This window comes from Ovis aries, chromosome 8 (assembly GCF_016772045.2).
Source record: "Ovis aries strain OAR_USU_Benz2616 breed Rambouillet chromosome 8, ARS-UI_Ramb_v3.0, whole genome shotgun sequence".
NCBI classification, from domain to species: domain Eukaryota; kingdom Metazoa; phylum Chordata; class Mammalia; order Artiodactyla; family Bovidae; genus Ovis; species Ovis aries.
The window spans coordinates 55,443,116-55,470,899 of record NC_056061.1 but is presented as its reverse complement, the minus strand read 5'-3'; the positions used below and the strand labels follow the sequence as shown (position 1 = coordinate 55,470,899).

At 37.1% G+C, this 27,784-nt stretch overlaps 1 protein-coding gene across 1 annotated transcript in view; it reads left to right on the top strand.

Annotated features, from left to right (window-relative positions):
• The window catches only part of TMEM244 (transmembrane protein 244), a 39,654-nt gene extending 15,935 nt beyond the window's left edge, over positions 1-23,719 (top strand). Inside the window, exons 2-6 of the mRNA XM_012182858.5 lie at positions 11,046-11,131; positions 12,981-13,054; positions 16,234-16,359; positions 20,889-20,933; positions 22,724-23,719. Of these exons, the coding sequence (XP_012038248.1) occupies positions 11,046-11,131; positions 12,981-13,054; positions 16,234-16,359; positions 20,889-20,933; positions 22,724-22,818 (426 nt within the window). The 3' untranslated portion in view covers positions 22,819-23,719. The remainder of the gene's footprint in view (positions 1-11,045; positions 11,132-12,980; positions 13,055-16,233; positions 16,360-20,888; positions 20,934-22,723) is intronic.
• The last annotated feature ends 4,065 nt before the right edge of the window (positions 23,720-27,784 follow it).

The window sequence follows — 27,784 nt, the reverse complement described above, 5'->3', positions numbered from 1 at the left end:
CTAAAAGTACATTAGTGAGCACAATGGACAAATCCCTTCCCTCCCAGTCCCTTCTAGATGAAATGGTATCATAGAGCAATTACACATGTTATCTTTTAGCAGTTCCTTAAAGAAATTCCATACATGTGGAAGACATCCCATCAGACTGTTATCAGACAATAAGAGAAATTCAACACACAAAAAGAGTGAAATGTAGCTATCAATTCCAGAAGGACGGAATTAGTAGGAGCTATTCCTGTTTTAATTATGCCCAGTCAAACCAGGATATGATCTGGCAAGACAGTAGAGTGAGTTATGCAGTTGAAGTTCCCAGGCTCCACTGAAGCTCTGAGTCCTCAGGGAGCCACCTGCACAAACTCATACTCTATTTTAGTTCCAGTCTAGTCTTTACAAAGGAAATGGTCCCGGTTTGGCCAGATTCTGAAACTTCAAATGAATAGAACTTTCCTTTATTCTTTTATAGTGAGCACAGTTCTTCCTTAATTTCAACTCATTTAAAAAAATGTTTTATTGTTTAGGACAGAGGAAGGAAGTCTGGCATCCAAATATCTTAATCATAAAAGATGATAAAGTCTAGTTGTAGCAGACAGTTTTTTTTTTAAAACATATTTATCATATCCTACATTTATTTGCACACTTTAAAGAGTTGTGAACTTATATTCTAGCAAAATAATTTTGCAGTTTTTCACAAACACAAAAGGGGAGATGTTTTTTAATGAAGAAGTTGCAGTATTAATCTGTATGTGAACATGATAAATCTCCAGTTACAAATCAATTACTGTTGGTAATGGACAGGGAGGCCTGGCGTGCTGCGATTTATGGGGTCACAAAGAGTTGGACACGACTGAGCGACTGAACTGAACTGAACTGAAGGATGGCTAGAGTGCCAAAGAGGAGGTAAACAAGGAAAAGAGCAGAATCTAAAAGGATGACCTTCACACAGGTACAAGGTATTATTGAGACACACGTGTGTGTGTGTGTGTGTGTGTGTGTGTGTGTGTGTGAGAGAGAGAGAGAGAGAGAGAGAGAGAGAGAGAACCTGAAGAATTAGGCTTGCTGTTCCAGGAATGCACCCAAAAGGAACATGCAATGTTTTTAGCTAAATGCCTCCTCATTGCCTTGGAGAGTCCAGCAGAACAATATACCCGCCAGTCCCTGGGGCTTTGCTGAGTCTATGGAACTGCCCAGTGACCCTCTTCCTCCATCTCAATAGTCCATATTACATGTTTATAACATCATTGAAAACATGGTGTCCTTGATCTCAGAGGGACACACAAGGCAAAGTGTCAGCTTTTGTTTTCTTATAAACCATGCCGTGTGGGGCCACCCAAGACAGAAGGGTCATGGTGGAGAGGTCTGACAGAATGTGGTCCACTGGAGAAGGGAATGGAAGACCACTTCAGTATTCTTGCCTTGAGAACCCCATGAACAGTATGAAAAGGCAAAAAGATAGGACACTGAAAGATGAACTCCCCAGGTCAGTAGGTGCCCAATATGCTACTGGAGATCAGTGGAGAAATAACTCCAGAAAGAATGAAGAGACAGAGCCAAAGCAAAAACAACACCCAGTTGTGGATATGACTGGTGATAGAAGCAAGGTTTGATGCTGTAAAGAGCAATATTGCATAGGAACTTGGAATGTTATGTCCATGAATCAAGGCAAATTGGAAGTGCTCAAACAGGAGACGGCAAGAGTGAACATTGACATTTTAGGAATCAGCGAACTAAGATGGACTGAATGGGTGAATTTAACTCAGATGACCATTATATCTACTACGGTGGGCAAGAATCCCTTAGAAGAAATGGAGTAGCCATCATAGTTAACAAAAGAAGCTGAAATGCAGTACTTGTATGCAATCTTAAAAATGACAGAATGATCTCTGTTCATTTCCAAGTTTGCCATTCAATATCACAGTAATCCAAGTCTACGCGCTGACCAGTAATGCTGAAGAAGCTGAAGTTGAGCAGTTCTATGAAGACCTACAAAACTTTCTAGAACTAAACCCCCCAGAAAGGTGTCTTTTCCATTATAGGGGACTGGAATGCAAAAGTAGGAAGTCAAGAAACACCTGGAGTAACAGGAAAATTTGGCATTGGAGCACAGAATGAAGTAGGGCAAAGGCTAATAGAGTTCTGCCAAGAGAATGCACTGGTGATAGCAAACACCCTCTTCCAACAACACAAGAGAAGACTCTACACATGGACATCACTAGATGGTCAACACCATTGATTGATTATATTCTTTGCAGCCAAAGATGGAGAAGCTCTATACAGTCAACAAAAACAAGACCGGGAGCTGACTGTGGCTCAGATCATGACCTCCTTATTGTCAAATTCAGACTGAAATTGAAGAAAGTGGGGAAAACAACTAAACCATTCAGATATGACCTAAATCAAATCTCTTATGAATATATAGTGTAAGTGAGAAATAGATTTAAGGGACTAGATCTGATAGACAGACTGCCTGATGAACTATGGATGGAGGTTCGTGACATTGTACAGGAGACAGGAATCAAGACCATCCCCATGGAAAAGAAATATAAAAAAGCAAAATGGCTGTCTGAGGAGGCCTTACAAATAGCTGTGAAAAGAAAAGAAGTGAAAAGCCAAGGAAAAAAGGAAAGATACACCCATTTGAATGCAGAGTCCCAAAGAATAGCAAGGAGAGATAAGAAAGACTTCCCCAACAATCAATGCGAAGAAATAGAGGAAAACAACAGAATGGGAAAGACTAGGGATCTCTTCAAGAAAATCAGAGATACCAAGAGAACATTTCATGCAAAGACGGGCTCAATAAAGGACAGAAATGATATGAACCTAACGGAAGCAGAAGATATTAAGAAGAGGTGGCAAGAACATACAGAAGAACTGTACAAAAAAGATCTTCACGACCCAGATAATCATGATGGTGTGATCACTCACACTCATCTAGAGCCAGACATCCTGGAATGTGAAGTCAAGTGGGCCTTAGAAAGCATCACTACAAACAAAGCTAGTGGAGGTGATGGAATCCCAGTTGAGCTATTTCAAATCCTGGAAGATGATGCTGTGAAAGTGCTGCACTCAATATGCCAACAAATTTGGAAAACTCAACAGTGGTCCAGGACTGGAAAAAGTCAGTTTTCATTCCAATCCCAAAGAAAGACAATGCCAAAGAATGCTCAAACTACTGCACAATTGCACTCATCTCACACACTAGTAAAGTAATGCTCAAAATTCTCCTAGCCAAGCTTCAACAATATGTGAACCATGAACTTCCAGATGTTCAAGCTGGTTTTAGAAAAGGCAGAGGAACCAGAGAACAAATTACCAACATTCACTGGATCATCGAAAAAGCAAGAGAATTCCAGAAAAAGATCTATTTCTGCTTTATTGACTATGCCAAAGCCTTTGACTGTGTGGATCACAATAAACTGTGGAAAATTCTGAAAGAGATGGGAATACCAGACCACCTGACCTGCCTCTTGAGAAATCTGTATGCAGGTCAGGAAGCAACAGTTAGAAGTGGACCTGGAACAACAGACTGGTTCCAAATAGGAAAAGGAGTACATCAAGGCTGTATATTGTCACCCAGCTTATTTAACTTATATGCAGAGTACATCAAGAGAAATGCTGGGTTGGATGAAGCACAAGCTGTAATCAAGATTGCTGGAAGAAATATCAATAACCTCAGATATGTAGATGACACCACCCTTATGGCAGAAAGTGAAAAAGAACTAAAAATTCTCTTGATGAAAGTGAAAGAGGAGAGTGAAGAAGTTGGCTTAAAGCTCAACATTCAGAAAGCTAAGATCATGGCATCTGGTCCCATCCCTTCATGGCAAATAGATGGGGAAACAGTGGAAATAGTGGCTGACTTTATTTTTGAGGTCTCCAAAATCACTGCAGATGGTGACTGCAGCCATGAAATTAAAAGATGCTTACTCCTTGAAGGAAAGTTATGACCAACCTAGACAGTATATTAAAAAGCAGAGACATTACTTGGCCAACAAAGGTCCATCTAGTCAAGGCTATGGTTTTCCAGTAGTCATGTATGGATGTGAGAGTTGGACTATAAAAACCTGAGTGCCGAAGAATTGATGCTTTTGAACTGTGGTGTTGGAGAAGACTCTTGAGAGTCCCCTGGACTGCAAGGTGATCCAACCTCTGCATCTTAAAGGAGATCAGTCCTGGGTGTTCATTGGAAGGACTGATGTTGAAGCAAAACTCCAACACTTTGGCCACCTGATGGGAAGAACTGACTCATTTGAAAAGACCCTGATGTTGGGAAAGATTGAGGGCAGGAGGAGAAGGGGACGACAGAGGATGAGATGGTTGAGTGGCATCACCGACTCAATTGACATGGGTTTGGTTAGACTCTGGCAGTTGGTGTACAAGAGGGAAGACTGGCAAGCTGCGGTTCATGGGATCACAAAGAGTTGGACACGACTGAGCAACTGTACTGAGCTGAATATATGGATAAGACATCATATTGGGCAGTGTTTTGAGGAGTAAAGAAGATGAGGTGTTTGCAAAGTTGCTAGCTCAGCCCTGGTATGTGTAAGTATTAAACAAGGTGATTCTCCTACCCCAGCCCTAGGAACCAGGGATGTTCCTCAAATTTTTATTTAAAAAATTATATTTTTACAGTTTATAAAGATGTTTACCAGTTACATAAACTTATTGAGAACTTTTTACAAAAGTATTATGGAAAAATAAGCATATAGTAATGCAAATAGAAATATAGAATGAATTTCATTTACCCATGACCTAACTTTGCAATTATCAACTCAGTTCAATCTTGTTACATCTATATAGCCATCTATTCTCCCAAGTTTTTACTTTGAGGCTAATTCATAAATCTTATTATTTCATCTGCAAGTATCTCCATACGTATCTTTAAAAATAAGGACTCAAAAAATAGTCATCATAATACCTTAAAATATTAACAATTCTTTAGCATTATCAAATATCCAGTCAAGTTCACATAGCCAAAACTCTCATAAATGTCTTATATTTCATAGTTTGATTCAGAATCCAAATATATATTCTAAAAGAATAAATTAACATTTTGGTGCTAGCTATGTGCTGAGACTGCTTCAAATTCTGACTCTTATATATTTAATTTTTCTAAAGTACAGTAATAATATTTGTATCAGAATGAAATTTTGTGTCCAGTCATTTGCAGCATTTTTAAGTGTCTTTCCTTTGGTAATTCAATACCATTTTTTTTTTCTAACTCACCTCTGCCGCTAAATAAAGGTTTGACCTTGGACCATTCACTCAATGTATCCAAATCTCAGTTTCTATAATTTTAAAAAGAAACTGTTGAGCTGGGATTGATTATTCAGCATGCTTTTCTTCCAAGCCTACCAGGTTGAAGGCAGGACAGCCAAGGGTGAAGAGAGTTCAGACATCCAGCAGATCTGGACTGGAGCCCTGCCACATACAGGTCGTGTGAACTGGGATAAGTTTAACCTCTTTCTGCCTCAGTTTCTGAATCTGTGAAGTATAGTTGATAGTTATCCAGATTAATGATGGAGTGGTATGGGGAGGGTGGATAAAATGAGAATATATGGGTACAGTGCTTGGCACATAGTAATCCCACAATAAATAGTAAGTGAAGTTAGACTCTCAAGAGTTTGGAGCAGGGTTAAGAGGATGAGGCTGGAAGGAAAGGGAGTGGTTAGAGCTGTATTGTCTAATACAGTACCCGCTGGCTACACAAGGCTATGAGCACTTGAATGTGAGTAGGCCAAATTGAGATGTGTTATTAGTAAAATTCACCCTGGAATTCTAAGATGTACTGTGAACAAGCAAGAAATACCACAAGAGTAACTTCTAATATTTACTACATGTTGAAATTTTATGTTGGATATATTGGGTTAAATAAAATATTATCAAAATTAGCTTTTCTTTCTTTTCTTTTATGAAAGTGATTCATAGAGAAATTTAGATGACATACATGTGGCTTGCATTATAAATATCTATTTATAGACATATATTACTTATTTATAGAAATTTATTGGACAGAATTAGGTTAGATCAAATGACCCTCTCCCTTAAGCCCCCACAACTTGTTGATTCTATTTCTTCACTGGCCCTCACATTTGTCTTCTCCATCTCCACTGCTGGTCAAGAGTATTAAAAACCCCTTTATTTTATTCTTTGCATTTTTAATCAAGATATAATTGGCATATAACATTGTATTAGTTTAAGGTGCTCAGAAAGTTGATTTGATATATTGATATACTGCAGTATGATTACCACTAGCACATTAGCTAACACCTCTATCATGTCACAAAGTTAGGATTTCTTTCAATGCTTTCCTTACTTAATAGCCCCTCTCCAGTCAACACTGTGCTCAGTTGCTAAGTCATGTCTGACTCTTTGTGACCGCCTGGACTGTGTAGCCCACCAGGCACCTCTGTCCATGGGATTTCCCAGACAAGAATGCTGGAGTGAGTTTCAATTTCCAGTCTACTATTCTTAAATCTTTCACAGTCTTCCCTTCAGAGACATTGGAAATTTTATCAAAGCATAAAGTTCCCTTCATGATCTTTTTTTTTAAGAATTTATTTATTTTAATTGGAGGCTAATTACTTTACAATATTGTAGTGGTTTTTGCCATACATTGACATGAATCAGCCATGGGTGTACATGTGTTCCCCATCCTCTTTAAACTCTCTTACCACCTCTGCCCCCCACCACCCAGCACATCTTTGCAGGTACTTCTTTTGCCTTGAGCAGAACCCTGACCTCCACCCCAGCATAATGGTTAAGAGTTAGCAGAATTTGAATCGCAGCTCTGCAATTTACTGAGAAGCTTTGAAAAACTAACTAGACCTCTTTGAGCCTCATTGTTCTCTCTAAAATAATAATAATAATAGACTTGGACTACATGAATAGACTTATCTTTCAGAATTTTTATGAGGATTACGTGAGATGATGCAAGCATGAGATGATGCATGTGTGCTGCTCAGTTGCTTCTGTCATGTCCAGCTCTTTGCGACATAATGGACTGTAGACCACCTCTGTCTGCGGGATTCTCCAGGCAAGAATACTAGAGTGGGTAGCCTTTCCCTTTTCCAAGGGATCTTCCCAAACCAGGGATTGAACCCAGGTCTCCCGCATTGCAGGCGGATTCTTTACCAGCTGAGTCACAAGGGAAACCCGAGAATACTGGAGTGAGCAGCCTATCCCTTCTCCAGGGGATCTTCCTGACCCAGGGATCGAACCAGAATCTCCTGCATTGCAGGCAGATTTTTCACCAACTGAGCTATGAGGGTAGTACACAGTTAATCTACAATGAATGTTAGTGTTGAATGTTTCCCCCTGGAAAAATGTTCCTTGTCACCCCACCCTCCACAAACCCCTGTCTCTCGCTCGGATTTCGATAGCACTCTGTGTGTGTATGCGTGCTAAGTTGCTTCAGAGGTGTCGGACTCTTTGCAACACTTTGGACTGTAGCCTGTCAGCCGCTTCTGTCCATGGGATTCTCTAGGCAAGAATTCTGGAATGAGTTGCCATGCCCCCCTACAGGGGATCCTCCTGACCCTGGGATTAAACTCAGATTTCTGGCATTCAGCTGGTTTCTTTACTGCTGAGCCACCAGGGAAGCCCCATAGCACTGTGTACACTCCTCAATCCCAGCTTTTCTGTCTGTACTATAGCCATCCACCAGTCTTGCCTCTAGATCAGTAGTCTTCAAATCTTGGTCTTAGAAGCAGCAGTGCTAGCATCCCCTGGAAACTTGTTAGAAATGCAAATTCCACCCTAGAACTACTGAATAAAAAAGTCTGGGGCTAGGGCCCAGAAATCTGTTTTAACAGGGCCTCAATGTGAGTTCTGATATTCATACATTTGATGAACACTGCTACACTGGGTATTTATGCCTGGGACCACATCCAATTCATCTTGCAATGCCACCCAGCCCAGTGACTATTTGTCAAATGAAAAAAATGGATGAATGAATCCTGATGACAGTGTGGGGCCATTGAAGGATAGCCAGTAGGGGAATGTCATGGTCTGATTGCCTTTTAGAAAGTTACTTTTGTAGGCTGTATAGAGAAAAGATTATAGGCAGAAATTACTAGAGGCAACTGAATTTGCTTATAGGAAAATTATGATTAGAATATCTAGATTTATTATGCAGGCAGGAAAAATAGTTATTTACAAAAAGAGTGCCTTGTTTTTCAATATATTCCATACAAAACAGTTTTAAAATATGTATTATACCATTCTATTGATAAGCAGTGTTTTATAAATTTGTTGGGGAAAGTAGGTATACCTATATGTTATAAATTTGTCAATAAATGTGTTCTCTCACAAATTATGATTTCATTAAAAAGTAGTTCCAGATATCTTACACATTTTTAGCATTTGTGGGTTTTCAAAGTGTGAAGCACAATCCTCTGCTTGGATTATGAAAGCAAAATTCTATAGCAAAATGAATATTTGAAAATTAAAATGTTACTTAAATTTCAGTCTTAACATAGAAATAAGAAAAGTTTCATGTTTGACTACATATTAGTATAGAGACTACATATTGTTTATCTTTTTTGGATGGAAATTGAGTAAACAATCATCTAGAAATATTTCAACTAGAGGTTATTAATGCACAAATTAAAAGAAAAGCAAATTTATATTAATGTACAGAATAAAGAGTAAAGCAAATCCAAAGATATATGACCTTTCAGAAAACTATAAGACTGCAGAAGCCCCAAAGTTGCTCCCTATCATAATACTCATATTCCATCAGCAGATCCTCATCCCAACAACTGGGCAGGAATTGATACAACTTAAATGTGGGAACAGTATCTGGACCTTCAATTCAGGTGAAGCTTTCATATTTTCTCTTGACCTCTAAGTCATCTTCTCTACAAATGAGACAAAGTAGAGACATCCATCACTTTGCCAACAAGGGTCCATATAGTCAGAGATATGGTTTTTCCATTAATCATGTACCAATGTGAGAGTTAGACCATAAAGAAGGCTGAGCACCAAAGAACTGATGCTTTTGAACAGTGGTGCTCAAGAATACTCTTGAGAGTTCCTTGGTCTGTAAGAAGATCAAGCCAGTCAATCCTAAAGGAAATCAACCCTGAATATTCACTGGAAGGACTGATCCTGAAGCTCCAATACTTTAGCCGCCTGATACAAAAAGCTCACTCATTAGAAAAGAGCCTGATGCTGGGAAAGATTGAGGGCAGGAAGAGAAGGGGGCAACAGAGGATGAGATGGTTGGATGGCATCACTGACTCAATGGACATGAGTTTGAGCAAACTCAAGGAGAAAGTGAAGGACAGGTAAGCCTGGCCTGCTGCAGTCCATGCAGTCACAAAGTGTCAGACCTGACTTAGTGAATGAATACACACAAAAGAAGGGTCATGAAGGAAGAAAGAACAGGAGACAATGAGTGGGAAATATTGAAGAGCAAAGGGAGGTTGAGAACAATGGACAGAAAGAGAAGGGATTTGATGAGCAAAGGGAAGTCTACAGACAAAGGGTATGAGAGGCCAAGAATGACATGGGGTGGGGAGAGAGAGAGGTAGGGTTCTGAAGGTCTCAAAACCCTGGAGTCTCATATGAACCCTGGGTTTCATAAGGCCCTCTTAGGCCCAAGACGTCACCTAGTTTTCGTAGTTGAAAGAAGTGAGTTGTTAGTAAATCTATAAATTTAATCCATTTAGCCAGTTGGTTGTGATGGGCTCTGTGCTGCTGTCTTCTCTTCTTGCCTCTACAGAAGGAGGGTTCCTTCTGTACCCAGTCAATTAAAAGACTCGGTCAAGTTGGTGGATCGGTTATTCAGAGAAAAGAGCCATCCCCTTAAAGTGTTGAGTAAATAAAATGACTTCTTAAAAGATTCCAAAGGGGGACTTCTCTGGTGGTCCAGGGGTTAAGAATCTGCCTTACAATGCAGAGGCTCACAGGTTCGATCCCTGGCTGGGGAACTAAGATCCCACACGCTGTGGAACAATTAAACCCATGTCACAACTAGAGTCCATGTGCCACAAAGGAAGATCCTGTGTGCTGCAACTAAGACTCGAACCAACCAAATAAACAAATTTTAAAAATAATTAAAAAAAAAAAAAAGATTCCAAAGGAAAAGAACAAACAAAAAAATCCCATATGAAATGCTAACACTTTTACTATATTCACAAGAATATATTTTAAAAGATCAATAATGAAGTCTTCTAAACATTTTCAATTGCTCATTGGCTTTTCAAATGTTTATTCATATGAGCTGCCTATTTATATACCTTGTGCTTTTTTCATTGGTTTGTCTGTCTCTTTTATATTCAAATGTGTTTAAATATTGCAGATATCAATCCTTTGCCTGTGATATATGTTGCAAATGTTTTCTCTTGTTCTAGTTCTTGACATTTAAACCTTAAATCCATCTGAAGTTTATTTTGGTGTTTCATACAAGACTGCAATCTAATGAGATTTTTTTAAACTCTAGAAGTTAGACTGTTTTCACAACACTATTTGTTGAATAATCCATCTGTTCCTCATTCATCTGCAGTTCTTCCTTCTTAAGTCTCACAGGTGGTAAAATCCTTCTCAGGACCATCTATTGTGTTTTAGCCAATTGCTCTGTAAATTCTAGCACAGGAATTTAACTATTGTTGTATAATTTTTTTGTTTATACTTTTCAAAATTTCTTAGCCTTTCTCATATTTTTCTATCATGGCAGCTGAGATTTAGAATCATTTCATCCGGTAAAAACAGAAATATTGACACATTATTGTAAAACATAAATTTTGTAAAATTTATGTAATTACATAAAAACATAAATATTGCTGTGGTAGATGATGGATAGGTAGTGTGGATTTATGTACTGCATTAATCCTTGCTGCAGACATGTACTATGTCAGCTTCTTTAGTCGGCAACACTTTTATTGTGTGCTTTGAAGTCCTTCCCACCCCATAGGTCTCCAGGCAAAACAAGACTAGCCAACGTGACCCAGCAGTCATTCATTGTCTTCTGTTTGTCAGATTCCTCACCAACAACCATGTGAAAAAGCCCAGGCTCTTGGAGCTCACCCCTGTGTTCTCTGCAGGTTGTTTGGCAGAACCTTCTCATATGTGTCATCCTTTTCTACACTGTGTACTACGTGGTTCTGGGCATGTGCTGTGTGATGCTCAAGTAAGTACAACATCACCTTCAAACAATTCAAAAGTTCAGATCCAACACAAAAGAAGTTCACATAGAATACTCAACGTGTATTCAATAAAGGGTGCAGATTTTTTCCCACGGTATATTTTCTTCATTTTTTTTTTAAGTGAAACTAAGCAAATGTGTCATCTTTGAAAATGATACAAGTAGCAATCATGAAATGAATAGAACCAGGTAGGCTTGTTCCTCTTATGAGGATGATCACAGAAAGAAAGTGAAGTTATTACTCCCTGGGCTGGTGTTGCATCAGAGATCAGAGGGCATTTGAACTAGAAGGGAATTTAGATATAATCTACATCCAATTTAAATGTTTTCTGTACATACTGGAAATAGCTTTAGAAGAGAGTCAGGAGATCTGCATTCCAGCCCAGGTTCTTACTAACTTCCTGAATCATCCTGACTAAGCCAGAGAGCTTCTCTTACTTCAATTATCTCCGTTTGTCAAGTGAAGGTAATAATCAAAAGAGTTATCATGAGGACCAAGTAATACATGTATTTTTAAAGATATTTTTAAGTGTGAGGCTTTTTTTTTTAAGGTAATTTTTCTTTGTCTTGTTAGGGTTGGATTTTATCTTTACAGATTTCCTTGCCAATATATTGATTTCCTTGAAATACATTATGTATAGCTACAAAGAATTTCCTAGAAATTGATTGTTTGTACAACTGAATTTTATTATGTAAGCAGGGAATTGGGACTTTTCAATTTCAGTGTGCAAATCAATGCCCAGAAATGATTATATTGACTTTTGCAGTGGGAATGATGCTATAAAGCTTGCTTGCAGGCAGGCCTCCTGAGGAGGAGTCTGGTATGTTCACACATATTTTCAGCTATTGCCTGGGACTGGAGGTGGTGAGACAGTGCCTAGAGCAGTGAAGGTCTTAGAATAGCCAGAGTTCTCTGAGCATGGGATTCCACGGGTTTTTACTTAATGTTAATCAGAGGTGAGGAATTTGAAGTAACTTAAAGCCCCAGGAGGCAGATAACTGATTGACCAGTTGCACACAACTACAAACATGGCATGGTAGGAGATGCAGAGTTTATAGTCAGACTTAATTTTCTTTTTTTTCCCTTTTAAATCATTTTACTTTTGTATTGATATATAGTTGGTTTACAATGGTGTGTTAGTTTCTGGTATATAAAAGTGATTCAGATTTTTGTCCCATATAGATAATTACAAGATATCGAATATAGTTCCCTGTGCTATACAGTAGGTCCTTGTTGTTTATTTTATATGTAGTAGCATGCATCTGTTAATCTCAAGCTTGTAATTTATCCCTCTTCAAGCCTTTCCCCTTTGGTAACTGTAACTTTGTCTTCTATGTCTACTATGAAAATGTAGACTCATCTTATGTCTAATGTGACTGTAGACTCAGATTTTAGAATAGGAAGGGACCTCCGAGATTAATTGCTTCAATGTACAGGTAAGAAATGAAAGCTCAGAGAGGTTAAGCAACTGCCCAAGTTCACAGTTAACAGAATCATCAGAATTAGAGCTGGGCTCCGTTGCTTCCCAGTATATGCCCTCATCACAGTATGAGGTTTTGTACCCACATCTGATGGAAGGGACCTCCAAGACTAGAGCTGAGACCTCAAATACAATGAAGTCCACTTGCAGAACAGACTTCACTGGACAAAGAAGACAGTGTGGATAAGGAAGATATTTGGCTTCCATTTAAGTCAGCCAGTTTTTAAATGTGCCACAAAGTGATTAAAGCTGACTTGTCCTTGTATGGGAACACTTGAGGTGCAAAATGTTAATGTGCAACCTTATGAACTACCTCCTCCAGAGTAAACTATTTTCATTTGTAACATCCTCAGGGTGTATGAGTTGGATGTCCTGGCACCATTTGATTTCAAAACAAATCCTTCATGGCTCAACACAAATTATAAAGGTAACTGGTTTTAGTTTCCAATCTTTGTTAATTAGTGAAATAAATGCCTCCAAAAATCAAAATAGTTTTTGTTTTAGAAAAATTTTAAAAATATCAAGCCTTCTTCTCAGCCATCTGTATCCTATATCTGACTCCAAAAATGTGGAAAAGTGCCATCAATTTTTTTTAAATGACTATTGCTAAAAGATTGAATAGGATGAAATAAGAGGATAGTTTTCCTAAATGAATTTTTATTTTAGTGATATTATGGATAAAATTTTGTGCATTAAATATTTTTCAAAGGAAAGGCAGAAAAATGGCTTAATGGAATGATGTAGAAAGATATTTGTGACATATGAAATGGAAAATAAAGACTACAAAAGAGTTTTTATAGTATAATTATTCATTTTTTTAGAATAGAGTAAAATACATCATGTCAGTGGTAAGAAATCTGGAGAATTATGCAACAAACTGTTATCTCCCAGCTGGAATGACAGAGGACTTTCATTTTCTGCTTTGTACATTTCTGCTTAGTTTGATTTTTTTCCTTCCTAAAAATAGTGTAAAACTTGTTGCAAAGGAAAAATGATAAGACAGAATATAGTAGGAAAAACTTTTTATCTCTTTTAAACTTACTATTTTTGTTGAAATAATTATTCTTAACATTCTGTTAAATTTCTTCCCACATTTAAAAAAAATGAATTGTGGATTCTTCGAACAGTGCAGTTCTTTAGAAAACCACTGGACATCTTTTTTTGGAACAAATATGCAAATATGCAAAAATTGCCTGAAGCCAAATGTGACTTGTATAGGAAACTTGGTCAGCTAGAACTAGTGAATTTGAACTAGAAGTTTCAGAACAGCCTCTTCAAATGGGTAAGCTTTTTTCATGCCGTTATTGATTCAATTTGGGATAGACAAAGATATCTCAGGACAAGAAACTTTCATTCTAATGAGATACGCGTTCTAACATTTTATCTTAACTTCTGCTTCACACATTTCCCTGTTGAAGATTGAATTAACTTTTTCTTCCAAGCGGATCCACAAATGATAAAGAAATAGTCACAAGAAAGAGTTACATATGGGTTGTGTGTTTGGGGTAGAGAAAGAGATTTAAAATCCAACTGTTATTTAATTCTTGCATTCGAGACAGTTAGTGATAGATAGGACAATGACACAGGCTTATTGGAGAAAGCTGTGTTTTGACCTAGCAGAGATTAGTGAAAATCCTCAGAATGCCGTGCACAGTCAACGTCGTTCTCTCAAAAAACAACTAACATTTGTACAAAGATATCAATAAACCCTTAGCCTATTAGATCTTTAGTTTGGGGCTTGGAGAGATAAGTGTCATAACTCTTGAAAGTTATTGCTTTGAGCATCCAGACTTGTTTAATCTCAGAGATAAAATGTAAGAGTAATCTCAGAGCCTTGAGCATGTATTGAGGGTCAGGCTCTTGTCTGTTTCAACAGTTTTGTTACCTAGGAGATCAGGCTTAGCAAGGACACTGAAAAGTGTCAGTCCTATTGAGACATTTGCTTTCCCTTGCATCATAGAGATTGGATTATAAACTGTTTTCATTTTAAAATAAAATCCTCTCAACAGTTTTTGAGATAGATATGATAGTAATCCATTTCCCAATTTATCAAGGAATAATTAGACTGACCTAGAGGTTATATTCCTACTCAAGGTCATAGCACTCTTAAGCTCTAAGGTGAGACTAGAACACTGGTATCCTGACTTCAAATTTTGTATGACTTCCTTTAAATCATGCCGTCTCATATCATAGACAAAGCACAATCCTCCTCTATCAATATATGTAAATACAGTTTGTACAAGACTGAAATCACTGTCTCTAAGCAGCTGCAAGTTAACTTGTAAAATCTGTAAATACTGATAAAACAGGCATCTCTATTTCCTTATGGTAACATGGAGGCTCCGTGAGCCACTGGTGAAAGCAGAAATGGAGATGTGATGGAAAGAGCTAACGGCACTACGATACCACTGTATAGCTCCTTCCACAGCCTTGAGTCCTAGAGATCAGGACCTGCTATAATTGTAATTCCATACAATAGAAAAGGAGCTGGTAGGAGTTCTCCATTCGATTTTAGAAATCTGTTGAGTTGAATGAAGTAGAATTGAAGAGGAATAAGTGTGAGGTCTTTTAAGAGGCTAGCACCTGAGACTTGCTTACTTATTTCATGTCTTGCTGACCCACTAGGCAATGGCTGGCATGTCTGTTAATAAATTACTTCTGCACAATAACAGATCATGTGACTATTTTAATTTTAGCTTTGAAAGCAAAAAAAAAAAAAAGTAAAAATGCCTGCCTGGACTGATCAATTCGTTAATTATTTATATGAGCATACCTATCATTTTCTGTGTTTTAAAAGAAAGGTAACTTTTATGGAAATTGATATCATTATGAAGGAACCCTGGTGGTATGTCACATGTATTTTCATTTTAGAGTTTGATGAATCTCATCTTTGGAACCACCACAATCTTAAGATCTATATCAAGGAAAAAGGCAAAGGTTGACTCTTCACATGTTCAAGGCTTTTAGAGATTTATGGTACTGACCTAGGAATAACTAGCTCTTTATATATGTTCAGGGAAAGCACTCTGAAAAAGCATTCTGGATTTAGAAAAGTACCTCCATCCACACAAGTCATTTATGAGACGTTCTTTCATCCATGGTTATCCATTATGTTTCCCAGATGACTATCTGAACATACTCTTTTATTACAAAGACACAAAGGAACTCATTTCCAAGTTAGGCAATAACTGGTACTAAAGAAACATTATTGTTCAATAAACTATTAACATTTTTTTTCTGAAAATCCAGAGCTGAATTTTTCATTAGTTTTTAATATATCTTCAAATGAGATTTGAAATCTAGTTACAGATCAGTTACATTGTAAATTTTCTTTATTGTATTTTACCTTCTAAAATGCTAAATATAAAGAATATAAACAGAAATTATGTACTGTTATTTCTCTGTAAGTCCAACAGTTATTAAGTAAGAAATGGAATATTTTTAAAGTTCTTATTCAAATTTGAGGAATGTTAAGAGATGGAATGTTAAAAGTTTCTTACAAAAATTTTTTTGTAGAATAAGTTGTGGTGGTCCTGTTACTAACTGTGTTTTAGAATTATTAATTGCTCTAATTCCCAGTAATTCTATTCTTCCTTTTATTTGCAGTTCTTTTAGTCTCAACAGAGGTCACCTACTTTGTTTGTGGATTACTTTTCGTTCTGGTAGTGGAAGAGTGGGTTTGGGATTATGGTATTTCAGTAACTATTCTTCATGTTGCCATCACTTCAACTGGTAAGCAAACTAAAATAAAGGAAACAAAATGCATTCAATCTGGATATTGTACCTAAATCGACATATAAGAGTAAAATTTTATTGTATTCATAGTGTCCTCTGGTGGAGAAATAATAAAAACTGATGATGAAAGTTCTTCATCACCTCCCTCACACTTTCTCCCCTATCAGGTTCCTCTACCATTTCCTCAGAGAGGTTTTGATTAGCTACATTGTCCAATTCAAAACTGTATTGAACTGTTCAGTTCAGTTCAGCCGCTCAGTTGTATCTGACTCCTCGCGACCCCGTGAATCGCAGCACACCACGACTCCCTGTCCGTCACCAACTCCCGAAGTTCACTCAAACTCATGTTCATTGAGTCGGTGATGCCATCCAGCCATCTCATCCTCTGTCATCCCCTTCTCCTGCCCCCAATCCCTCCCAGCATCAGGGTCTTTTCCAATGAGTCAGCTCTTCGCATCAGGTGGCCAAAGTACTGGAGTTTCAGCTTTAGCATAAGTCCTTCCAGTGAACACCCAGGACTGATCTCCTTGAGGATGGACTGGTTGGAGTTCCTTGCAGTCCAAGGAACTCTCAAAAGCATCAGTTCTTCGGTGCTCAGCTTTCTTCACAGTCCAACTCTCACATCCATACATGACCACTGGAAAAACCATAGCCTTGACTAGGCGGACCTTAGCCGGCAAAGCAATGTCTCTGCTTTTGAATATGCTATCTAGATTGGTCATAACTTTCCTTCAAGGAGTAAGCGTCTTTTAATTTCATGGCTGCAAACAACTTCTGCAGTGATTTCGGAGCCCCCCAAAATAAAGTCTGACACTGTTTCCACTGTTTCCCCATCTGTCAGCCATGAAGTGATGGGACCAGATGCCATGATCTTCGTTTTCTGAATGTTGAGCTTTAAGCCAACTTTTTCACTCTCCTCTTTCACTTTCATCAAGAGGCTTTTTAGTTCCTCTTCACTTTTTGCCATAAGGTGGTATCTTCTGCATATCTGAGGTTATTGATATTTCTCCTGGCAATCTTGATTCCAGCTTGTGCTTCTTCAAGTCCAGCGTGTCTCATGATGTACTCTGCATAGAAGTTAAATAAGCAGGGTGACAATATGCAGCCTTGACGTACTCCTTTTCCTATTTGGAACCAGTCTGTTGTTCCAGGTCCACTTCTAACTGTTGCTTCCTGACCTGCATACAGGTTTCTCAAGAGGCATGTCAGGTAGTCTGGTATTCCTATCTCTTTCAGAATTTTCCACAGTTTATTGTGATCCACACAGTCAAAGGCTTTGTCATAGTCAATAAAGCAGAAATAGATGTTTTTCTGGAACTCTCTTGCTTTTTCCATGATCCAGCAGATGCTGGCAATTTGATCTCTGGTTCCTCTGCCTTTTCTAAAACCAGCTTGAACATCAGGGAGTTCACGGTTCACGTATTGCTGAAGCCTGGCTTGGAGAATTTTGAGCATTACTTTACTAGCGTGTGAGATGAGTGCAATTGTGCGGTAGTTTGAGCATTCTTTGGCATTGCCTATCTTTGGGATTGGAATGAAAACTGAACTTTTCCAGTCCTGTGGCCACTGCTGAGTTTTCCAAATTTGCTGGCATATTGAGTGCTGCACTTTCACAGCATCATCTTTCAGGATTTGAAATAGCTCCACTGGAATTCCATCACTTCCACTAGCTTTGTTCATAGTGATGCTTTCTAAGGCCCACTTGACTTCACATTCCAGGATGTCTGGCTCTAGGTGAGTGATCACACCATCGTGATCATCTGGGTCGTGAAGATCTTTTTTGTACAGTTCTTCTGTGTATTATTGCCACCTCTTCTTAATATCTTCTGCTTCTGTTAGGTTCGTACCATTTCTGTCCTTTATGGAGCCCATCTTTGCATGAAATGTTCCCTTGGTATCTCTAATTTTCTTGAAGAGATCTCTAGTCTTTCCCATTCTGTTGTTTTCCTCTATTTCTTTGCATTGATCTCTGAGGAAGGCTTTCTTATCTCTCCTTGCTATTCATTGGAACTCTGCATTCAGATGCTTATATCTTTCCTTTTCTCCTTTGCTTTTCACTTCTCTTCCTTTCAAAGCTATTTGTAAGGCCTCCCCAGACAGCCATTTTGCTTTTTTACATTTCTTTTCCATGGGGATGGTCTTGACCCCTGTCTCCTGTGCAATGTCACAAACCTTCATCCATAGTTCATCAGGCACTCTGTCTATCAGATCTAGTCCCTTAAATCTACTTCCACTGTATAATCATAAGGGATTTTATTTAGGTCATATCTGAATGGTCTAGTGGTTTTTCCTACTTTCTTCATTTAAGTTTGAATTAGGCAATAAGGAGTTCATGATCTGAGTCACAGTCAACTCCCGGTCTTATTTTTGTTGACTGTACAGAGCTTCTCCATCTTTGGCTTCAAATAATATAATCAATCTGATTTCAGTATTGACCATCTGGTGATGTCCATGTGTAGAGTCTTATCTTATGTTGTTGGAAGAGGGTATTGAAATGTAGCAGTTTTCTATTCTCTCTCATTCAACTTTTTATCAGTTATTCCCATTCAACTTGTTATCAGTTGTAAAGGGTTTGACGCTGTTAGAATTCTTTCCCTCCAAATCCTTTCTTGAAGCAGATATTGGCCAAAGACTGGGAGCTAGGGCCTGAGGAAATCTGTACCTCCAGGCTTGCAAACTTCCTAATAATTATTTTAACAAAAATATGACTTCCCTTGTGGCTCAATGGTAAAGAATCTGCTTGCCAATGCAGGAGACGCAGGTTCAGTCCCTAGGTAGGGAAAATCTCCTGGAGGAGGAAATGGCAACCTGCTCCAGTATTCTTGCCTGGAAAATCCCAAGGGGATAGGAGCCTGGTGAGCTACAGCCCATGGGGTCTCAAGAGTCAAACACAACTTAGCTACTAAACCACTACCACCACCAGGTTCTAAGACTAAAGGGTTTTTATTTTTACTTGTGAGCTTTGGAGTTTGAATACAACAGATTCAAATTCCAGTCCTAACTTTCTGTCAGATGTTTGTCTAAGGCAAGATATAACATCATTTATAGTGTTAGACATAATTGCCTCATCTACAAAATGGGTGGTATCTTGTGAAGCTTGTGTGAGAGAGGTTGTCTGGCATGGCGTTTGGCCTATAATTACTGAGTAAAGGTAATTTTATCCATTCCTTCATCCATTTATTCAAGGTTTACTCTTCCCTTGTAACTTTTTATTTCTTACTGCCTTCCATTATTAAAGAGAAACACAGTAGTAAAAGCATGAGTGGTAATCAACCACAAGTTATAATTCAACGTTATTATTATTTATTAACTACTTATGTTTAGTTGCTCAGTCATGACTGACTCTTTGTGATCCCATCAACTGTAGTCCACCAGGCTCTTCTGTCCATGGAATTTCCCAGGCAAGAATACTGGAGTAGGTTGCCATTTCCTTCTCCAAGTTATCTTCCTGGCCCATGGATCAAACCCACGCATCTTTCATTGAAGGTGGATTATTTACCACTGAGCCACATAATTGATTCCCAACTCTAATTACATGAGAATAACCAGTTTTGATGTGAAGTTATCCTCACTGAAATCCCTCAAACTATTGCCTAAGGTTCACTGAAGGATGCTTGACTGCATGCTCCTGATTCAACAGGCCTTCATACTGAAAGAAGAGAGCCCTGGAATTCCCACAGGCCCCAGTAGGACTTAGGAGTCAACTCTTGTTTTCTCTGGAATCCATGGGCTGTCCTCTTGCTGCAGGAGATTTCTGTTTAACTACTCTGTAACTACTTAAACATCACTCATATTTTCAGTGCTCTGATCTACTGATGGGTATAATCAGTCTCTGACTTAAGAACACACAATTTCAAAATGAATTGCTATGTCTCAGCCTCAGTGCTATTAGAAAATGCCAGTTCATCAATCTTCTAGGATCAGTTTCCTCAGATACAAACTCTTTTAGTAACTGGAGGACCAGTGAAGCCCATCTCAAATTCTCTATGTTACTTTGGGGCTTAAGTTTTCCTGGAAGACAGTCATAGGATATTTTAAGAAGGATTTTGGAGCATATGCTGGCTCAGTCTTCAGGGTCTCAGCCTTCAGACAATAGGTTTTCTGGATCCAGAAAAGTTACAAGTTAATCATCCAACCTATGGCACATAGAACACACTTTAAAAATATTGCTCAATAGATCTTTCAGAGGAAAGTCACCCAGAACTCCAGAGAGCCAGGCACTGAGGATTCAGAACAGTTTTAGGATAATTTCTGCTGCATATGACAAGTCGACTGCGTGAATTTGACCTGAGAATCTGACAGATCATGACATCATTCCTAGGAGAGGAGTTTCAAATACTTGACTTAACAAATGACCTTTTTAGACAATGGCTTAAGTACCACTTTGGCACTACTTGATTTCATGAATATAGACAAGATTTATCTTTGCTATGAAGATATGATTTGACCAAACAAGTATTTCTTCATGAGTAAAACAATAATGTGTATTTCAAAAATGAACAAGGCCTTTTTCTTTTCTATTGCAGTTATGCTGGAATTCCCCTTGACGTCACACTGGTGGGCTGCCTTAGGTATATATATAGAGATTAGATATAGATATATATTATATACATATATATGATATATATATATGGTACTTATTTAATAGAAATATATATTCATGAATAAAGTAGTGGCATAAAATAATTTTGGGGGGTCAGATAATTGGACCAGATTACTCAATGGTTTTATCATTCTAGGATAAAACATTGGATATATATTTGTGACATATTCTTTTAGTTATCTTTCTCCATGAATGACAATATAGTCTTTATAGTAGTACAGAAGAAGGAAAACTATTTTATCTCATTTTTTTTAATCCACCAACTGAACAACTGAATTCATCAGTCACATACGTAGTAAGAAAATTAGCCAAGTGAAAATAGACTTCTCTAAAGCTTTTTCTTTAGATTAAGCCAGACACTGGCCTCAAAATATTTTTAGATTTTCTCTTTTCAGTAAGCTTGGCAATAGTTGTTATCTAATTATTATCATGTTTATCAATGAGAAATGGGAATGCAGCACTTTACCACATTCTTTCTCCTAAAGTTATCTACTTTTAGTACCAGTATTATTTATATTATTTACTAACCCCCTTCTCTCAAGTTTAATTCTTTACTTACCTTGCATATCCATAATTCTCCAATATTGTTTAGTGCATACAGAAAACACTTGTAGAAAGTAGACTTTTTATTTTGCATAAACCTTCCCAAGATGTCAATTTTTAATAAATCAGAAAATATGATACTGAAAGAAATACTTTGATGAGCCCAAGTGGAAATCATCTTGTCTCTATGAAAAATAAGAACTTCTCTCTGGGGATTTTATTTACAGTACTACAAAATTTATTGAGGCCTAGCCAGCTTAGTCACATATCAAATGCAACCCTGATGACAAGGAAAGTCAACTTTTGGCATAATGAAAGAACTTATAGAATTTGCTAAAATAATTAGATAACAATTTCAGTTTCAATAATCAAGTTTGGATTCCTCAGAGGACACTTGCCCAGTGATGTCCAAGGTAGCCTTCTTTGGTTTTTATTTGCATTAACAATTTAAAAGTAAGAGAATAGTGGCTAAACATCTTGGAAATTCTATCTTGTGGTCTCACACTGGATGTGCATCTTTGTGCGGGGAAGTTGTGTGGTCCTTCCAGGCCTCTGATTCACAAAGGGCACTTACCTCAGTGACTTTTACTTTTCATGGGAGTTACGGAGTTACTGCCTTGCAAGGAACAACAGATTTATGGGAGCCCTGTAAGGCTAGATTAATATTTTAAAACAAACAAGAATCATTAGGCCAATGAAATCAGAGCTAAAGGCATTTTCATAAAACCAAATAGCTCAGGTAGGTGGAATTCTTGTGTTCAAACTCTTTTCTATACTCAAAAATAGTTTCCACATTAGTAAGCACTTTTTTCTTTTACAATTAGAGGGGGAAAATACCTTATAAAGAATATTTTAAAATAGCAACAACACAAACAAATTGCAGGTCACATGAGCTAAAAGAATTGAGAACTGTAAATTCCTTGGCATGTGCTTTGACTCTGTTGCCTTTGAATTTCTGAGTTTTAAGAGCTCCTTACCATTAATTTGACAGAACCATGCACCTATTCCCTGAAGGAAGTTTTGAATTTCAATAATTTACCAGCACAGAATACATACCTACTCTCTTTTAGCTGAATCTATAAACTCATCTATTGCAAATGCTGTGACAGTTTCAGGAACATTATTTTAGTCATGATGATTGTTCTTATTCATAATCTCACCAATGAATTATTCATTATTAGTAGTTAACCAAAACTTCCCTTTCATTACTTGCAGGATTCGGCTTAATTTCAATGATATGTGGAGGCCAGACTTTAGCATACTGTTTGTTCAAAGATAATTTTATCTATCCAGATCTGGATGATTTCTAACAGAACAGCCAATTCTATGTTATTACATATATGGTATCCAAGCTAGATTGTATTTTTTCTTCATACCTATATTCGAGGTTGAATTTATTCTAGATACGTTTTAACTGTAATAAGACTAAATGCTTTTTAACTGTAAAAAGAAACAAGAGAAATTAATGGAGAGCAAACGAATCCTAGTAAAGAATTCATGAGCAAAATATCCAAAGTCATAAATACAGTGTTTCCCAAAGTATATTCCATAGAACCCTAGTTCCAAACAATGTTAATAATGCCTTGTAAAGAAAAGTTGCATGTTTAAGTATTTTAGTAAAACAGACTTATTTATTTTGGACTTCTTAGAATCTTTAACATGCTATTGTGAACACAGCATCACTAAGTAGTAGCTGATAACCTCCTGTGTTGTTTCTCAAACATATTTGACCAGAGGCACAGTTTAGAAAATGCTGATATGTCATGTGGAAACTATAACATAGAAAAAGGCAGATTTGAAATTGCTGCAAATCCCTGTAACCAGAATTAGATTTTTATTATTGTCCCACAGTATCTGTTAGAGCACTTCTTATGAAAATATTACCTTCTAAAAAGTGTTAGTGCCTACATCTTTCTTTAGATTATGGTGTTTTAATATAATACTTCTCAAAATTTGACGTGTATTTGAATCACCTGGAGATCTTGTTACAGTGTGGATTTTGGTTTAGAAGGGCTGGAATGGAGCATGAAATTCTGTATTCCTAACAATTATTGGGAAATGCCTGTGCTGCCGGTCCACGGACCACACTTTAAGAAGTAAGGTCTCAGCAGTTTGAACGATGTATTTTTTAAGGTTGTCTAGCTCTGAACTGTCATCCTATGGTTTTTATATCATGGTTATTCAATAAATGCTTGTTGAATTGTATTAAAACTGAGCTGAGTTAAATTTATCTATCTAAAATTTATATGTTTAAGACATATTTATATGTCAAATATTTCCCACTTTTTAGTACAACTAAAGATGTGCATATACAAAAGAAATGTACAACATGGTTACAATTAAAATGTAAGCATAGGAAAAATGATAGGAAAGTGACAATTCTCCTTGTCCCCCAACCCCCACCCCCAACACACACACTCCCACCAAAACATCTTGGGAAACAATTAGAAGCTATCTCTAGAATTGTTTCCAAAATGGATCTTTTTATCCTAAAAGTCTATTTCTTCCTTAAAGACATGCATTCAACCTCTAAGAAACGTCATGCTAATTGTATATATTCCAGATAACCTTCCAAAAACTACTTTGTGTTAATCAGTTATTTGTTAAATAATTTAAGCTTCTTGTGCCCATGTAAGTATGAAAATAATGATACTGTCTCCCTTTCTTCTGTCTCATATCTACTGACTCACACAAATTTTTGTTTTCTGTCCATTATTCCCATTCTTCCTGTTAATTTCCTTCAAAATGTTTGGTTATAGAAGTATCAAAATCTGTAACTCATTTAAATCAGTCAAGGGGCTGTAAATTTCATCTTTAAAGGAAGGAAGGATACGGTAGCTAGGAAAGGGTAAGCATTATGATCTTTGATTCCTTGGTTAAAACCCCACTGACAGCACAAAGAAAACTGTATTGTCAGTGATACATAAAACTGAATCTTGCTTTGTGAAAAATGCAAATATCGAACAAACCATAATACACTGATGAAAAAGACTGCCCCTATATTAACTCACACTTGGAAGAAATTTACAGAAACATTAAAGCTGCCTAAGTAAATTTGATAATTAAAAAAAATTTGGTTGATTAAGCACTTTTTAATATAATGAGAATTGTTAAACTAGTAAATTAGAATAAGAATCTCTCTAGACTCAGAGGACCTTAAAATCTTGTCATTCTGTAGTATAGCTTAATTAGCATGTTTATTTCTAGGATTAGGAACCCATCTGCTCAGGTAATTACCATTATGTTAATCTTTCTCTTTCTTTTCTCCTGATCACAAGTTTCTTCTTTTTTTGGTTTTCCTCTTTTACTCATTAAAATAATTATTATTGTCTATTAGATGACACCACCTAATACACAAAAATTTAAAATACAATTAGGATGCATATTTTAATTTAAAAATACTACACATCTGACATATCAACTATATATTCACTTTGGTTTTTATTCCTGTATATATATATATAATTTAATTTTATATATATACTTTTTTCTCAAAGGTCAAGAGTCATGCCCATTTAATTTACTTTTCCAGTATTCCATATAGAATCATAAGTTGGTAGGATCCTATGCTATATTTTGATGCATATTTTTCAGGCAAGGTTGATACTATTTTCATAGTTTAAAGAATGATAATATTTTTGTATTATGTATAACCATTTCCTAAATATGCTTTGAAGTTATTATACTCCACAGTGTTATCTTACAAATTAATTCTCACATTTTAAAATAACATTTTACTTAAAAGAATTAAGTGAATAAACCTATCTTTACTTGTATTGATTGTGATCCTAAAATATATATGAGGACTATTTTCACATTTGTAGTCTAAAAATTAAACTTCTATCTAAAATGTTATAGGTTTTGGTCAAATTTTTTACCTTACTAGCTGAATTGATAAATTCAAAATTTGTTTGGTATCCCTCTAAAGCTGCAGAGATTACCCTATAGAAGTGAGAAGACATATACTTTGTGACAGAGGATTTTATAGCAAATCTTAAGGAAAAAATAAATGCATTTCCTAAAGTTGTTGCTTTATAAACTTTGTATACCTCAATCGCCAGGTAAAATAATATAAAACAAAAGCATACATAGATCCTTTTAGTAAAAATTGTCAGGAAAAGGAGGAAATGCAACTTGGTTCATATGAAGATAATATGTTATATAGATTTCTACTGCAGAAAAGGTCTCATAAAATATGTAAAAATTTGGGAGTATTCCACGTTTTAAATAGAGGACAATAAAGTATTTCCAAGTATTATGCCTCACTTACCTTAGTTCTTCCTTTTCAATTTGCCTTTATTCTATCTAAATTTTCCCGATGGTTTAGTAAAATGACCTCTAACCAAATTATCTTTAAAAACAGAGTTAATTACCATCTGACTTTCTTCTTGGTGAGAAATATTCACCCTGCCGCATATGCTCAATACTTCAAACAGGAAGGAACTGAAAATATTGTCCAATAACTTAAATGACAGCTGCACAAAATATCAGCTTATTAATCTAGCCCGTATTCATGAAGTGGGTATCATATTTGATCATCACAATAATATATTTAACTGTGTTCTTAATGGCTGTATATATCTCTATAATACAAATACAGTACAACTTATTTAGCCATTTCCTTTTTACTGATGCTTGTTTTGTATAGTTTTTTCTCATGTTAAGTAGATAGACATTAGACAGCTCCTAGAATTCTCAGATAAAATGGATCACCAGAAGTGAAATTATTAGACCATATGGCAATGAATATCTTTTAATTATTGAAAAATATTTCCAAATTGCTATTTACAATGTTTGAACCAATGTGTTCCCCCAACAAAAGTATAAGTACCAATTTTACCATACCCCTCTCACATTAAGAACTGTCATTTTTACACTATTAACATGCATCTAATAAAGTGATAATTTTACGATGCATATCAACTCCTAGGCAATAGGGATGTTCAAGTATCACATAGGTAAAGCATCATACCTAGTAGTTGTTGATCTTTAACCAGCTTTGTTGGGTAGATGGTAGGGCATTAGAGGAGAACTTTAAGCTATTTGAAGGCAGGTATATGGTTTTGTTCAATGCTATATAACCAGTTCCCTAGAATAGTGTCTGGGTTGTGTCATACATATCAGAGGTACAATTAAATGGGGAGGGAAAGCAAATACATTTTTTTCTTGCTTCAGAGCTGTTGGCTACAATCCTTCAAATTAGTTACACATTGGAAAACTCCCCTGGCACACCTGGGAAGGGATTGATTGTTTTACTGATCCAGTCAAAAGGAAAAGAGAAGCATAGATTGCTCTCTGAACAAAGAAGGTGCCCAGTAACAAGAGAGTAAAATGTTAAACTAAATATAAGTGGACAAACTGTACCTTCATTGTACTCGTGTTGAGAGTGGACTCAGAAAAAAAAAGAAAAAAAACATGTTTACCTCTTAAAGCTCTGTGAGTAATGCATACTTTATACAAACTTTTTGGAGGAGATGAGAAGAGGGTTGCATTGCACTCACCACAGCACACTCACTTGTCTCCTCACTAGACATCCTGGCTTCCTTCTGTAGCTGCTGTCGATGGCCAGGTCCCTGTTCCCTTCCTCACTTTGTCTCTGCTGCTGCTGCTGCTGCTGCTGCCGCTGCTAAGTCGCTTCAGTCATGTCCGACTCTGTGCGACCCCATAGATGGCAGCCCACCAGACTCCCCCATCCCTGGGATTCTCCAGGCAAGAACACTGCAGTGGGTTGCCATTTCCTTCTCCAATGCATGAAAGTGAAAAGTGAAAGTGAAGTCGCTCAGTCGTGTCCGACTCTTCGCGACCCCATGGACTGTAGCCTACCAGGCTCCTCCGTCCATGGGATTTTCCAGGCAAGAGTACTGGAGTGGGGTGCCATTGCCTTCTCCACACTTTGTCTCTACACAACCTCTAAAAACACTGTATGTTCCCAGCAAATCAGATTCTGACTGCAGCTAATATATACTAGTAATATAAACAAAATTCTTATCACTGGGACTTCCCTGATGATCCAGTGGTTAAGACTTTGCCTTCCAATGGATGGGGTGCAGGTTCGATCCCTGGTCGGGGAGCTGAGATCCCACATGCCTCAGGGCTAAAAAAGCAAAACATAAAATAGAACCAGTATTGTAGCAAATTCAATACAGCCTTTAAAAATGGTCCATATAAAAAAAATCTTTTGAAAAACTATTTAAAAATAGTAATCATTGCCTGAAGGAAAACTATTCTTTGTTTTCCAATTATGTCACTTCAGGGTATCACCTTAACCTATCACAA